The following is a 16,303-nucleotide window of genomic DNA, read 5'->3' on the forward strand; positions in this document are numbered from 1 at the left end:
TCAGAGCTGCCTCCAGGTTCTCTGGAACCCTCCCCACCAGTGCAGAGCTCTGGCCTGGTGGCACTGACTGGAACAACACCTGCAAGGCTCTGCTGGTCCCAGCATTGCCAGGGAGCACTGACACCTTTGTCCCGTGACAGCACACTGTGGGATTGGCTTTCCAGGGCTGGTTGCACTCTGTGGAAGTGGAGGGTGACCTCTGCTCCTGGGCTGTATGGAATACACTGATGTATTGGTCTGGAGAGATTGGGGATGGCAAGCCATGGCAGTCACTGAGATGCCACGTAGGTTTGGTTCTCACCTCTCCTCCTCTTGTTTCACCTCATGGTTGTCTCTCACCCCTTCAGGAGTGTGCTGGAGAACCTCTCTTCTCCCTTTTCTGTGCCATCAAGCAGCAGATGGAGAAGGGTCCCATCGATTCCATCACTGGGGAGGCCCGGTATTCCCTGAGTGAGGACAAGCTCATCCGACAGCAGATCGACTACAAGACACTGGTGAGTGCTCTGAGTCCTGTGGGCTTGTCCAGAACCTTCTAGAAAAATGGAATTTAGAAACAGAAGCCCATGATGGGCATGCTGACCCTCTGGGACAATTATCCCCGTATCCCAGCAGGGTAACCCTGCTGAAGATTGATTATTAAAATTAAAAATCTCTTTCTCCCGTGAGGATTTCAGCATCAAGGGATATGTCAGAGGTACACAGTGGAGGGACTTTAGGTCTGCTCTAGGCCTTGTGCAGCCATTTCTCTTGAGGAAGCACAAGTCAAAGAAAAATGAAGTTGATTTAAAGATTTCAAGGGGAAGAAAACTAATCCCTGGCACTGAGTCATTCGCTTCAAAATGGAATTGTCTGCATGGTGCAAGATATACATTGCAGATGTGCAGCTTTAGCTTCTGCTCTGAGATTACACCCTTTCCCACTTGATTAAAGAGCATCAATTAAAGAGCATTAGATATCTCTTCTTAGTGTGTTTTTTTGGGCCTTCATTCTTTCCTGGATACGCTAAATCCACGGAGCTTCTAAGTCTCTGTGGGATAAAGATCACTTTCTAAGTCTTCAATGATCCTTGTAATTTTTCTCTTTCCTGTGCCTTTGTCCTCAGACAAACCCAACCCCAATTTTAGGACAGTCAGAAGATGCTCTAAATTGATCAGATTATTTTAACTGCAGTTTCATGTGAGGGACATTCGTTTCACTTCACTCTAGATAGCTCTGAAAACTGTGCCTAATCATAGAATCACAGAATGGTTTGGGTTGGAAAGGACCTTAAAGATCATCTGGTTCCAACCCCCAGTCGATGTTGGCTCCTTGACCTGTCTTAAACCTCAGCTCAGGTGGGCTGATGTTGAAATTCTGCTTGTCTTCAGTCTAGAGCTGAGCTTTGATCGAATCCAGGTCTGATGGGGGGTTGGATTTTATCCTTAAATAAGATCACACTTTTATTTTGTGTATTAAAAACGTGACTTTCCTGTTAAATCATCAGCATGGTCCTTCTTTGCTGTTGTTATGGAACAATTCAGAGGCTGTTCTCACACGGAGAGAGGGAGCAGAAGGAAGGAAAACACAGACATGGAGTGATCCTTTTCACCAAAGGAAATCCCCCCAGATCCTTTTAGGCTTGATAGAAAGCAGCCAGCAAAGAGTAGTAATTATACAGCAGCCTGAACAAAGCTCTCCTCCTTCCCTTTGTGCTGTTTGATGTTAATCAGCTCTCCCTCTTACATCTCAAGAGCAGACAAATATATCCCGATAGGAATCTCAGCAGATTTACAGAGATCAGCTCCGGTGAAGGAGATTAAGAAGCAGCAGAATGGGAACAGGATTGTTCTTCCTTTCTGTTTCTCTTTATTTCTGTTTAATTTTGTCCTTTCTCTACCTTCCTTCAGCAGTGTGACACATCTTATTAAAAATATACAGTCATGAAATAAAGCAAAGAACTGATTTAGTGTTTTTCATGTGGGAATTCCCTCAATCTCCTGCTCTAAACCAGCACTGTGAGTTTGCAGTTTATGGGGCTAAAATTCCCTGGGATGTTCACATATCCTGAGCGCTTGGCTGAGGTAAATCCCAATTCCAGCAGTGTGGCACATGGAAACAGGCTGTTTATTGCCATTATTCCTGGAAGACAGGGCCAGGGCTGCTTTTGGAAGGCACATACTCAAGGATCTTAGAGGTCTTTTCCAAACTAAAGGATTCTATGATTTATTCTTTAGCCTTCATTAATCATGACCTGGCGAAGAGAAGCTTTGGGGTGACCTAATTGTGGCTTTGTGGTACCTGAAAGGAGCCCACAAAAAAAGATGGAGAGAGACTATTGACAAGAGCATGGATTAACAGGACAAGGGGGAATGGCTTCAAACTGAAAGAAAGTAGGTTTAGAGTAGATATTAGAGAGAAATTCTTTACTGTGGGGGTGGTGAGACACAGGAACAGGTTCCCCAAAGAAGCTGAGAATGCTCCATCCCTGGAAATGTCCAAGGCCATGTTGGACAGGGCTTGGAGCAACCTGGGATAGTGGAAGGTGCCCCTGCCCATGGCAGGGGGGTTGGAACAAGATGATCTTTAAGGTCCTTTCCAACCTAAACCATTCTATGATTTTATGATTCTATTCTATGACCTAATATTTTAAATCACGGTTTTGAACATGGTTTGAGTGAACAGCAGATCCAAAGAAATTGACTTATCCAGGGAGAGAAAAAAAAAGATAGAGCACATTCAGGCACCTGGAATGAATTGATTTTACAATACACACCTCAGGTACTAAATTTAGATTGTTTTGGTCTGGTTTCTCTGCAAAACCAGGTAGCTCCAAGTTGCTGCCTGCCAGGTCCTACAGGTGTCCAAGGAAGCAGCCCTTGGTGTCTGAGGGTCTTTACAGTCTGTAAGAATTCCTGTACTTACAAGGGAATTTTCAGCCAGGAGAAATTAAGCTACTTACAGATGTGATTTGCTGGAATAAATGGTTGCAGCTAAACAGTGGGCCTTCTCTAATCTGTGAACCCCAGAGGAACCCCCTCTTGTGTTAGTGCTCTTGAAAACCCAGCTACATTATCCCATCTATGAGACACAGGCAGATTTCATCCCTGCTGCCTGCCATCTGCCTTTGCCAGAATCCATGGGGTTTTTAGCCATTCACCAAAGGAGAATCCAGATGCAAAACCCTCACTGCTGCTGCCACTGCTCTGCCTTCACTGGGAGGTGAAAAACCATCCATCTCCTGCAGCAGCTGCATTTCTGTTGATACAAATAACACAAGGGAGCAAAGAGATGTGTTAGAAGCTGTCAAGAGTGTTGGCTAATTAGTGTTTGAGGGTGACAGGGAGGAGATGCCCAGAACATCTGGAGCAGTGACCTACCCTGTGTGGTCCCTGCACACCTCAGTGGCTCCACTGCTGGCAGCCTAATGGGATCCTCTGTCCTGAGAACGTAGACCAGATGGATAAAGATCCTTCCAACTGCCTTTGGTTAAGGCTTTTGAGGGAGTTTGGTGGCAGGAAGAAAGTCACCATCAAGATATTGGAAGAGGTTGCCCAGAGAAGTTGTTGACACCCTATCCCTGGAAGTGTTCAAGGTCAGGTTGGATGGGGCTCTGAGCAACCTGGAATAGTGGAAGGTGTCTCTGCCCATGGCAGGGGGTTGGGACTAGATGGTCTTTAAGATGCCTTCCAACCCAAACCATTCTGTGATTCTATAATTCTATGACATCAGAAGGCTTTCCTATGCTTGGTTTTTTTTGGGGGTCCTTCTCCTTTTTCTCCACCAAGCCTCTCTGTTTGCAACCCCCCTTGAACGTTTCAGCCCAACCTAGAAGGGAGAGAAGGATTTCTGTCCCTGGGACAGAAACTGTAGGGACATCCAGCTCCCAGGTCAGGCCACTCAAACACTGCAGAGAACTCAGAGCCATATGAGTAGTTACAAGTTCTGCCTTTATTATTTAAATGTCAGTAATCTGTAATGGCCATCAGGGCTTAGCTGAGCTAAGCTTTGCATGTATATAAGACATTTAGAGACAGTTCATGACTGGAAGGGCTAGCAGATAAAAAAAAAAAACCAAGGATGTTGAAAAAGGTCAATAAACACAAATCCAGTGAGATGACACATCCCAAGGTCATACAGGGGAAGGGCAGGGCTCAGAAATTACTGCTCAGTGTGCTCCCAGTCCCATTCCTTTTCATATTGACCCCACAACTGGCACATCCTCATGTGACACAGACCCCAGTGCGTGACAGAACAGCAGTGCCAAGTGCTCTTGTCCTCTCAGTGCCAAAACATTCACATCCTTGAGTGACACTGAAGTCTCCTCTCCCCTTCCTCCACTTCACCAGCTCTGCCCCTCAGGGCTCAAAGGCAGGTGGTGGCTGATGGAGCAGCAGCAGTGACTGCATTTGGGAGATCAGCACTGCAAAACTTCCCTCAGGGTGACTAATCCTGTGGGAATACAACACAGGGCATCAGGGGGTATCTTCCCCACCAGTGGACATCCAAGATTGATGCAGCTGAGCAGCAGTGCAGGAGCAATGAGATTAGTTCTTTGTCTTAGCTTGGTTTTCATCAGTACAGAGAAAAGTTTCTTGCTCCACAAGAGCAGGAAAACACCAGTGGAGAGTTGATGTGAAACCTGGGGCACGTATGTCAAAGCCACTGTGCTCTGGGAAGGGTGTTGGTTTCCATAAGTGATATGTGAATTCCCTAAAATGTTGAAAAGAGCATCCTGATGGTCATTGTAATGAACACATGGCAGCTCAGGGGTTTACAGGGGCTTACAGGGTTCACCTTCCCCACCTATGTCTAAAATCCCTGAAAGCAAACTTCTTTCAAATATTGCCTTCCTTGCTCTTTCTTCTTATTCCAGCTGAGCTGGCAGAGGAAAGGGCTGTGGTAGTCAAGGCATGAAGGACTGTGACTCACTGGGCAGAGTTTTCTGACACCTTCCAAACCTGGCAGCCTGTGAAATTCGAGGATAAACAAGTTAAAAAGAGCAAATCCCCATTGTCACCTTCCAGCTGGTGGGTGGGTACTGGTGTGGTGGACACCAGTCAGCACCTGCAGGAGGTGTTGGGTCCTCTGGACCAGATGTTGGCCTGGCAGGGCAGCTTAGATTGTTTTAAAGAGCACTAAAGGGCCTCTTGCTGGGGACTAAACTGAACTCCAGCTGTTTGAATCAGGGATTAATCCCAGCACAGGGCTTGTTGTGCTTGGCATCAGCTCATTTCACCTCAGCTGAGATCAGATCTCTGGGAGACACCTGCAGAGTACCTTGGTATCCAGAGCCATGTGTGATCCCCATAACACTCTCAAAAGAGCTGTCCCAGCCTGCCATCCCTTTTCCATTTCCCTACAGGTGTGTAATAGGATAATTTAGGTTGGAAAGCACCTTTAAGGTCATGGAGCCCAACCATAACCCCAACAGCAGCACAGGCTCCCAGCAATCAAGTGTTTATTTTCTGGATACACCCAAGGAGTTTGCAGAGGAAGAGTTTCCTGCAGGCAAGGAATGGGAACAGCCCAGGAGGGCTGCACAGGGCTACACCAACTAATAACCTCAACACTGGATGCTGCATTTCAACAGGGCTTTTTATGTCTAATTCTGTGATCCTTTGAGATGAAAGATGCCACAGAACTGTAAATCTGGGCTGTTATTATTATCTGAATTGATGCTTCTTCAATACTTCTGGAAGTGACATATAAATAATAGCATTATGATCTAATCAATATCTCATATTTACATCTCCCCTTTCATCCAGCAAGATCACAGAGCTCTTTGTAAGCAAAATCTTCACAAGTCCCTCTTAGTTGAGCATAACATCACCAAAGGGAGCCTGGGGAGCCAGTGTGTAATTATACTGATATGATTTCACCCTGTTTTAAGCAACTTTGAGCTCCCACTGCATCTTAGTAGGTAAAGATAGAAGTGATGGAGGGTCCAGCACCTCTTCTGTGCTACAGAAGGGAATTTACAGTCAAGATAAAATTTGTTTCAGGCACCAAAACTAACAAGTCTGCACTTGTAAAAGTGGCCCAGGAACATTTAATAGCTATATGTTGCCTGGAGCACCAGGGAACACTCCTTTCAAGTGCAGAGGTGTGCTAAGTTTATAAAACTTTATAGACTTCACACTTCTGTAGCCAAAAGAGAGCAGAATGGTCAGTGCAGACATGGCCGAGGGTGAGCAGCAGGTTGCTCTTAAACACTCTGTGAGTGTGTTTAAGGTTTTCCCCCCTCACCACCCCATGTGCTTTGAATTTGCTCTTGGACAGAGCCTTTGGAGAAAATTAAATTTTCCTTCAGAGAGACGAGAGGCCTCTCCAGTTGGGTCAATTTTCTTCTGCTAAATGTGAAAGCAGAGGTTGTTGATGTTGGCTTGTGTTTCATTTTTAAAGAAGCCCTGCATTTCAAAATGAATCACATTCCTCTGAGAGGGGCCTGGTCAGTGCCATGGCTGGGCACATTTAAGGTTTAGAGGTTGAAGAGCGTTTTCACCCGAATTATCAAAGTCAGGTGGCACTGCAAGGAGACCTCTGCTGAATTAGGGCACCTTGCCAGCTATCCAGGAAGCATGGAATGGGTCAGAGGCCAAGGAAAGCTCTGGAGAGCCCTGTGAGTATCAGTTGGGCTTCAGCCAGGGTCAGACCTGGGTACATTTTTAATGGATTCTATGAAAAGTTTGCACCAATGATCATTTGTACAGAAAGCACCAGAACCCATGAGCTGGTATTCATGGGTTCTATGTTATGAAGAAAGAAATTCTTCCCTGTGAGGGTGGTGAGGCACTGGAACAAGTTGCCCAGAGAAGCTGTGGCTGCCCCATCCCTGGAAGTGTTCAGGGTCAGGTTGGAACAGGGCTTGGAGCAACCTGGCCTAGTGGAATTTGGGGCAGGGGAATTGGAATTAGATGATCTTTAAGGCCCCTTCCAACCCAAAGCATTCTGTGATTCTGTGATTAAGTATAACAAAGACGCCAAGGAAATCAGTCTCAAATCCAAAGGGCTGTTCCCACAGGTACAGCAGTTCCAACTCACAGGGATATGAGACACCAGTTCAGAAAAAACTCCACATCAGCCCTAAGTCAACTTAGGGGCTGTAACATCTGGGAGCCCACAGCACGTTCTTAGAGCCAAACACAGAGTTTCCTTTAATTCCCTGGGCACAGCTGTGGGTGCATGGAATCCCTCCCATGTGAAACCAGATCCCTGTGCCTTCTTGAAGGAGAGAATACTCTCAAGGCCCATTTTTCCCTACTCTTGCACCCTAGATGGCTTGTGGGACGCAGAGAGCAGCCAGAGGGGCAGGCAGAGGGTGCCTGTGCTGCTGTGCCCTGTGTGGTGGGTCTCACTGCCTCTCTCTCAGGTCCTGAGCTGCGTGAACCCCGACAACGTGAACAGCCCCGAGATCCCGGTGAAGATCTTGAACTGTGACACCATCACGCAGGTCAAGGAGAAGATCCTGGATGCCATCTTCAAGAACGTGCCCTGCTCCCACCGCCCCAAGGCTGCTGACATGGATTTGGGTAGGTGATTGACCTCAGGCAGGGGGGTACTGGGGAGGGGAGGCAGCCAAACCCCATCCAGAGCCTTTCCTGGGGCAGGTGTCCCCTCTCCAGGTTGAGTGTACCCTCAGAGCAGCAGAGAGAGGGCAGAGGAGACACTGTGTTGATCTTATGGAATCTTTGGCCTTTAGGACTTCAAAAGACCAGCAGCCATTCCTGCTTTCCTGCCCACAGGATTCACCCCAGACAAGGGTGTGGAAAAAGCATGAGTGGGAATGTTCTTGCTCTCTTGCCAAAGACCCCTGGAAAAAGAGTACCTGGAGCAAGGATACTGGGAGGAGTGAGATGTCTGAGTTTGGGGTCCACAGGCAGATGTGATGCCACACCTGGAGAGTACTATGAAAAAAATGTAGGAAAATCTGCTCAGGGCATTGCTGGGGTGTCTGGTGTGGGGCTGGGGACTGCACTGTGGGTGCATCTGCCAGAATTTTCCCTCAGTGACCTTCAGTGAAAGAGACTGGAGTGGAAAATGATGGAGTCTATAAAACTCAGCAAAGTTGTAGAGGAACCAAAAGGAGAGGGAATGGACCAAGGCCAAGAAACAATTCACAGCAATAAATGGAGACAGGAATGAGAGGTCAGGGATTAAAGTTAAGTGTCTGTGTGTGTGTATATGCAGGGCAGGGAGGGATTCCTGACAGAAATTGCTCATGAAAAGCAGTTAAAATAACGAGACAAGCTGCCAAAAACAGCAGCAGTAAAGAACAGATCATATACATCATCAGGAAAGGACCCACAATGATTGTGGAGCTGCTGGGAGTCAGCAGGGGGATGATGAGTGCTGAGGTGAGCAGGAGGGCAGGGAGGGCATGGTGCCAGGGGCACAGCAGAGCAGAGGAGTGGGGTTTGCAGTTGGATCTCTCGACCTGTCTGGTGCAGGATGGCACCCACAGAGGCCCCTGCCTTCAGACCTCAGACTGGGTGTGAGGGGGAAGCAGTTTGTTCTGCTGTGGGGATGAACGATGCATCCAAAATGGGATGCAGGAATTCTACCTACCTGCTGCAAATGCCTGGGATAAATTTGGCTCCACAGGTTCCGTTGGTGCTGTGACAACCATCAGATACAGAAGTGTGTGTGTGTGTCTGTGTGTCTGTGTGCGCAGGGTCCCTGACAATTTTACAGCCAGAATCGTTGCTGGTTTAAGAAATATTGACCTGTTCAAGGCCAGGCTGGACAGGGCTTAGAGCACCTGGTCTAGTGGAAGCTGTGCCTGCCCATGACAGGAGGTTGAAATGAGGTGGTCTTGAATGTCCCTTCCAACCCAAACAATTCTGTGATTCTATGATCTGAGTGGTTCTGAGGACCAGAAAGTTCCAGAGAGAAGACATGAGCATGTGCACCCCTCAGAGGACAGGTTTGCCCACAGTGACAAGAGATGGGCTAATCAGCAGCTCTTTGGGCAGTAGGGGAAAAGAAAAACAAAATAAAACACACACAAAAAACCCCCTTATCTAGTAGGAGAGTCTTGCCAGCAGCAGTGTAGCTGCTCCTTCACCATATCAGCTCCCAAGGTGGGAAGAGCAGGGCTGCCGTGGGCAGGACACTCACATCCACCCACAGCTCCATCCCAGCTTTTTCCCAGGAAAAGATGTATGTTGGCATCCCTCAGCGAGGTTGAAGGAAGCAAATGGGAGAGCAGAAAGCACTGCTGGCCCTTAGGAATCATCACAGAGCTCTCCAGATCAACCTGCCCCGGGCTGAATCCTCAGGATCGCAGAGGGGCTGGACCAGCCCGTGCTCACAGGAGGTCGGAGCAGATGACTGTGATCTGGCCTTGAAATCGATGGCTTTTAAACAGCGTTTTCTATTACCATTACAATTTCCAGGGCTTTCTGTCCCTGCTTAGGCCGGATTGCCCAGGTGGAAGAAAGCAAACAAGCTAATGAGTTGTTGTGAGTCGTTAAGTGCAGGGGAGCTGTGTGTCGCAAATGTCATAATGTTTGGCTGTTACCCAGCAACTCCTGGAGGGGGTTGTCAGCTGAAAGCACTTATTTCGGACACCCTGAGGTTACATTTTCAGTCCGAGTCCCCAAATTGCAGCCCTCTGAGCAGAAAGACTTCTTTCTGCGGTGGCGATTTTCGTTATTATCATTTTTGAAGCCCTCACTGTAAATTAAATACCCCGTCTTTGGGAACACGTTCAGGTGTGGGGATCACAAAACAGGAATTTGGCTTCATGCTGAGGCATTTGCTCTTCCCTGTGTTTTGGATGCTTTTTGAAAGGGGCTGCTGAGGTGGTGGGAGCTGCCAGGTTGGCTGCCTTGCACTCTGTGATGCTGTTTCAGGCTCGTTGTGGACCTTATCAGACAAGTTCTTGCTGCCTCACCAGCCCTGCAGGATTAAAATGTGGAGTTCATTTAAACTGGAAATGTTTAAACTGGGTCTAACTCTGGTATATATTGAGTAAGGCTGACAGCTTGCACATATCCCCTGAAGACAAGCTGAGAAAGTTGGGGCAGTTCAACCTGGAGAAGACTTCAGGGAGAGCTGAGCCCCTTTCAGTGCCTAAAGGGGCTCCAAGAGAGCTGGAGAGGGACTTTGGGCAAGGGCTTGGAGTGACAGGATAAGGGGAAATGGTTTTAAACTAAGAGGCAGATTTAGATTAGATGTTAGAAAGAAAATTCTTTACTCAGAGGGTGGGGAGGCCCTGGCACAGGTTGCCCAGAGAAGCTGTGGCTGCCCCTGGATCCCTGGAAGTGTTCAAGGCCAGGTTGGATGGGGCTCTGAGCAACCTGGTCTAGTGGAAATTGTCCCTGCTCATGGCAGGGATTAGAACTGGATGATCTTTAAGGTCCCTTCCAACCCAAACCATTCTGTGATTCTGTGACTTGTTCCATACAGAATGAAATTATTCCCAGGCATCTTTTGTCTGTGTTCTGAAATGAACTCTTATTCCCAACAACGATGATCCTTTCTCTATCCCAAAACCAGAGCTGAGTTTCTCCTCTCTTTCTAGAGCTCATCACACAGGCATTCACCCCTTTTTGTTTCCTACCCACCTGCTGTAGTGGTGCCTGCACACATGAACAGGGGGTTTATCCTTCTGTTTCCTGTGCCAAACTGCCTCTCACCTGGAAAATAAGACTAAAAGCAGCCCCCCAGCTCTTCAGACTAAATATTCAGGAGATGAGTGATCATGAAACAGGCATCAAGCCTGGGTGAGCCACATGCATTTGTTCTACACCTCATTGCTGTGCACAGGATGGTGGAACTGAGGATGAGGAGTCTAATGAAGGCACTTGGAGTGAGCTGGCAGGTCTTCCATCCACCTGGGAATTTCAATTGCTTCTGAAAAATGTTCCCTCTGATGCACTTTTCTCCCTTATTCAATGGGCATTTTCAGGGTGACCCAGGTCAGAGAGAAGGCATGGGGGAGGTGGAACATTTTCTATAGGATTTGAGATGCAGGATGACATCTCCCCATCTCCCACTTCCCTATAGAGTCTTTCCTTGACCAGGCATTGCTGCAGCTCCAAGAAGCACCTCTTTGTCAAAGGCCTCTGGAATTTCCTTTTTATTTCCCAGCCAACTTGAACAGGAAGGTTCTTTCTTAAAAAAAAAAAAAAAAAAAAAAAAGGAAAAGAAAAAGAAAAAAAAAAAAGAAAAAGAAGAAGTAATTCCTGCGTGCAATAAAAAGATACACTATCTGCTGAATGAAATATAAAGGCTTCACAGCAGCTGTCTCCTGAGTTTGCATTTACTGCTGCTCCTGATTGGAAGGCTTGATAAAGATAATGGGATTTTTACCTCCCTCCCCCTCTGCCTCCCTCTCTCTGGAAGGTGGAAGTGTAACAAATTGGATTGGAGTGTGTCTCTCCTTTGTGCTGGCTCTGCTCAGATCTGATGAGAGAGGGGACAGGGGCTGCCAGCGAGGACAGAGCTCACAGTGCTCACTCAGTGCTGTGGAGATGGATGGCAGGGTCACCTTTTCCCTTCCCATTCCCTCTGCATTTCCTTGCAGATAGTTGTGTGACCCTCTGAGCTGACCCTCACAGAGAAGAGGAGCGTGAAGTGGAACTGGGAAGAGCTGGGGGTCCTTTCCCTGTCATTGCTCAGATGCCTGATGAAGTGATTTGTATTTGGCCAGGGCAAAATTGAAGCCAATGCTCTGAACATGCCCTGCAGGGTGTTTTCCTCCTTCTTTTGTCCTCTTAGACTGTCCCTTCCTCTTCCTCACATGATCCCTCTCTGCAGGAAGGCCAAGGGAAAGGGCTTGGGAATCCCCTGGGTCTCTGCAGGAGCACAAGAAGCTTGAGGGGACACCTCAGGATGTCCTCAGCTCCCCTGGAGCAGAGGGAAATCCACTCTGAGGACTTTGTCCAGCCCTGGAATACAAATAAAACACAGAGTGAGGAAAGCTGTGCCCACCCTCCTATCAAAGGCCCATGCCAGGAACCTGTGCATCTCTCCCAAAACACAGTGTGTGTGTGTCTCTCCCCAAAGGTGAGTCAGGAGAGAGGAGGACCATAGGACTGTGCAGAGCCATGAAGGAGAGAGGTCAAAGAGACACCAAACCCAAGGGAGCACAGGGAAGGCACAGAAAAACCACTCTATGACAGCAGAATTGGCTTTGCTGCCCTGTGGGGCACTTTGTAAAAGCACCATTTCCCAGCCCGGCCCAAACTTCAGCATTTTGTGCTCTTCCAAGCAATATCTGGGACCAGTTAGCTTCCAGGAATCCTGCCCAGGTGGGAATGAGCAGAGAACATCACCCTCAGACATCACAAGGATAATGTAGGTGAGGATCTGAGGAGCTGGAGCAGATGAAGGGCAGTTCAGGATCAGTGCTCAGCCAACACAACCTTTGCTTACTCTCTGAGTATCCCCATCCAAAGTAACACCCAGCAATAAACACAGTTGCTGACCTCTTCCTGCTAATTTAAATGAATAATAAAGGCAAGTGCAGCTTTCCCAGTGCATTTTAATTATGTGATAAGAAAACTGCTGAAACCAAAAGAAATTTGCAATGGTCCCTGCATTTTTGTATTAGGAAAAACAAGCAAGGGTGGCAGGTGATGCTTCCGTATCCAAGAGTTCATTTTAATTAACTCCTGCAAATGAATAGACTTTTTGCTTTGGCTCTGGTTGGGTCACTGTGACTGAAAACATGACAGCCAAAAAAAGAGCTCTGAATGGTCCAGGTTGTGATTAAGCCACAGTTTTCCCTGGTGACACCAGGTGACAGAACATTTCTCTCCTTTTGGCCATGTTTATGTTTTCCTGGCTTTAGGCAAGTCTGTGAGTGCTCTGTGGGGAAAGCTGTGACAATCCTCCACATGACCCCATGATCCTGGAAGTCTTTCCCAACGTTAATCACTCTATGATTCTATGGAGCATCTTTCGAGATTTGAGCAAAAAGTGGTACCCTGGGAAGTGTCAGGCTGCTCCACTGCTGCAGGAGGAGGGGATTCATCATTTCATGGGAGAGGCTGGAGAACTGGATGTGGTCAGAAATAGGAGCCCTTCTGCCCACAGGCGTGTCCTGAAGGCTGGTGGGGATTAAATCCTCCACAGAGCAGGGGTTGGATCTGTTCTTCACTCTTCTCCCCATTGTGTCTCTGCTATGCCTGAAGCCAAGGGCTTCCTGCTCTCCATCCCTGCTGGATCTGAGATGCAGGAGGTGTTGTGTGAGCACCAGTGGAGATGAACTGAGCCCAGAGCAGGCTTTGGTGCTGTGCCCAGGGGAGCCCCCTCTGTGACTGGGTCATGCCAGGGTCACATACCTCAGGTATTTATAAAGGCTGTGTCTGGGCTGATACAGGAAAGAGAGCCAAGGATGGATTTCTATCCCTAACACAAGTGATGTTCTCTCCTGTCCCACGGAACAAACACAAGCAAGGACAGGTTGGTCTTGGAAACAGCCACGCTGGGGCAAGAACAGGTATAAGAAATATAAATAAATTAAGAGTTAAGTGCTGTGAGTAATCAGAGTGTAAAGGCAGGTTGTGGACACAGGGATTGCCAGGGCTCTGTCCCTATATCAAAACTCAATATCCCTGTTGTACCCACAGAGTGGAGACAAGCAAGTGGGGCAAGGATGATCCTGCAGGATGAAGACATCACAACCAAGATAGAGAATGACTGGAAGAGGCTCAACACCCTGGCACACTACCAGGTAACTGTGAGAGAATGGATGGGAATCAGATCAGCTCATAAAATAGAAAGGAGAGGGGCAAAATATTCTTTTGCTCAGGGAAGAGGCAGAATCAGCATCCCTGGAAGTGTTCAAAAAAAGATGTGGCACCTGGGGACATGTTAACAGTTGGACTTGATGGTCTCAAAGGTCTTTTCTAACCTTGATGATTCTGTGATTTTATGACTGTAAGATGCAGAGGTCAAGAATGGTTGAGTGGGCAGTAAACTGGACAGACTCTCCACGTTGAGTTTAGCCACGCTGTTCACTGTCCTTGTCAGAATTACCCAGAGGAGATAAAGCCAAGGGTAGGAAAAAACCTTCTTTTTCTCTCAAAGGAGGGGCACCCTGGTGAGTGAAGGGTGTGAAGAAGAAATGTGGTCAGGAAGACAACACAAGTAAATGTTTCTCATGTAGACAAAAAATAACCCCAAGGCCTTCCATCCTCCTTTTTCCCATGCATCAGTGGCCTTCTAATCCCAGCAGAGTTCAGAAGGATGGAAGAGAGAAAAATGGAAAGAGGGAGTCTGAGTGTCTGGAAGAAGGAGGTGGGAAACAGCATCACTGGAGAACAGGGTGCAGTGGGGTTGTCACTGACCCAGGAACACTTGTTTTGAACCCCTGTCCTGGTCCTTGTGACCTACTTTGGGACAGGACTTTCCCTTCATCTCTGCATGACCTTGAAATCCATAGTAGAGAGCTAAAGAAGTCTGAGAATATCTTACACGAGTGGTAATTTAATAAAAAATGAAGTTTTGGTCAAAAGCTTCTTCCTTGGGAAAAAACCAAACAAGAAGAAAAGCACCTCATTAAGTTTAATCCAATGCTGACAATTTTGTCCTTTCCTCAATCACACTTCAGCAATCTATGTTTCATAACAAGATTATTCTCTCTTTTCATTTAAGAGCTGACCTGAGGAGGCAGCAAGCAGTAATTTGAAAAGGAAACAAAACTTTTTTCCCTTCAGATTGACTGAAACATTGCTGACTTTTTTTTTTTTTTTCCCAGAGAGAACAAGGGCGTTTTCTATTTTATTTCAACAACAAACCAGGCAGAATTTTCTTTCCTTCATGTGCTTTTTCCCCCCTTTTTTTTTTTTTTTTGCTGCAGGCAATGAGCTCCCAGCTATAGGATGAGCTGTGGCAGAACAGGCCCTCAGCTGCCAGGGTACATGGTTTCCTGGCTGTCCTGAGGGCTCACATGGATCGTGCTGGGACAGACACTGATATTCCTTTTTTTGCCTCAGTTTCCCCATCTTCAGTGTGGGGCTGAAACTACAAAGAGCCAATAATTGCCTTCAGTGATAGCTGAGGGGCTATTTAATTAGCCTCTGCAGTGCTTTGAAGATGAAAAACTCCATGCAAGTGCTAATTATTATTATTACACAGCCAAGAGTTAGACGTTGTTAGCGGGGGCTTTTTTCGCCCGTCTCGTTTTTGTGATGTCTTATTTATCACAGATGGTCCTGATATGGCTCTTTTAGCATTTCTGATATGGGACCCACATGTCTTGCTGGAGAAAGGGGAGGTCTGGCTCATTTCAGAAAGCTCTGTGGTCTGTTGTAACACAATCCCGTGGCACCCTGGAGCTCAGCCACTCCAAACCTGCTGCTTTTCCCTGTCTGAGCCCCCCCCTGACACAGCAAAGGGAAAAGTTGTGCTGGTCACTTCAGTCCAGCAGTGGATTTGTCACATGGAAGGGGGAGACAGTGCACGGAGAGGTTGAAAGTGGAAAATCCAGACATCCATTTCTTCACTGGGCACCCAGAGATCACCTGCAATCAGGGTGGAAGGAACAGAGCGTTTCCCATCAGGTTTATCATCCATGTGGGACAGCCAAAGCTTGTTTGAAATGGCTCAGATGATTTTATTCTTCTCACACTCCTTTTCTGCACAAGAGCTTCCTTGACAAGAACCTGTTGTCAGATTTATTGAGGTTAATGCAAAAAACGTCCCTGGAAGTGTTTGAAAGGCCTCTGGATGTGGCCCTTGGGGACATGGTTGAGTGGTGAACATGGCACTACTGGGTTAATGGTTGGACTCAGTGATCTTAAAAGCCTTTTCCAACCTAAATTATTCTCTGACTCACATTGTCATCACTGGGCTTTGAATCAGGGCCTGAATGGAGCAGAATGTGTCATCAATTGTCCCATTGCCCAAGTGCAGGATTCTAATTGTGTAACAGCAGATTTTGTCCCTTTTTTATTAAAAAGACAACTCACTGAAGAAAGCATTGGAAGCTTGGAGTCAAAACTACTTGTCCTGCTTACCCTGACACTGGTTTGCAGCTCAGTTTCTGCTGCCTTTGGCATGGTCCTCAACCTGTTCTCAGAAGCTTACTGACCAAGCCCCTTTTCCTCTACAGGTGCCAGATGGATCTGTGGTAGCTTTAGTGTCCAAGCAAGTCACTGCCTACAATGCAGTCAACAACTCCACAGTCTCCAGGACGTCAGCCAGCAAGTATGGTAAGGATTTGTGTGCTCCTATGGACTGGGAGAGCTCTGGGGAAGAGATCCCAAACATTGTGGTGCTCACAAGACACGGAGCACCAGCGGGGAGAGTGACGGGCAGATGATTCCTTGATGAGATTGCTTGAAGAATGGCAGGAAGAGAGGATTCAGCC

The 16,303-nt window shown here is 47.3% G+C and overlaps 1 protein-coding gene across 1 annotated transcript in view; it reads left to right on the top strand.

The window, feature by feature from the left end:
• Positions 1-16,303, top strand: part of LOC127462648 (plexin-A4) — a 160,904-nt gene that overhangs the window by 118,775 nt on the left and 25,826 nt on the right. Inside the window, exons 21-24 of the mRNA XM_051771449.1 lie at positions 348-494; positions 7,349-7,508; positions 13,560-13,663; positions 16,046-16,145. Of these exons, the coding sequence (XP_051627409.1) occupies positions 348-494; positions 7,349-7,508; positions 13,560-13,663; positions 16,046-16,145 (511 nt within the window). The remainder of the gene's footprint in view (positions 1-347; positions 495-7,348; positions 7,509-13,559; positions 13,664-16,045; positions 16,146-16,303) is intronic.

The sequence above is a fragment of the Manacus candei genome, unplaced genomic scaffold (genome assembly GCF_025592945.1).
Source record: "Manacus candei isolate 608988 ecotype Guabito, Panama unplaced genomic scaffold, ASM2559294v1 h1tg000133l, whole genome shotgun sequence".
NCBI classification, from domain to species: Eukaryota; Metazoa; Chordata; class Aves; order Passeriformes; family Pipridae; genus Manacus; species Manacus candei.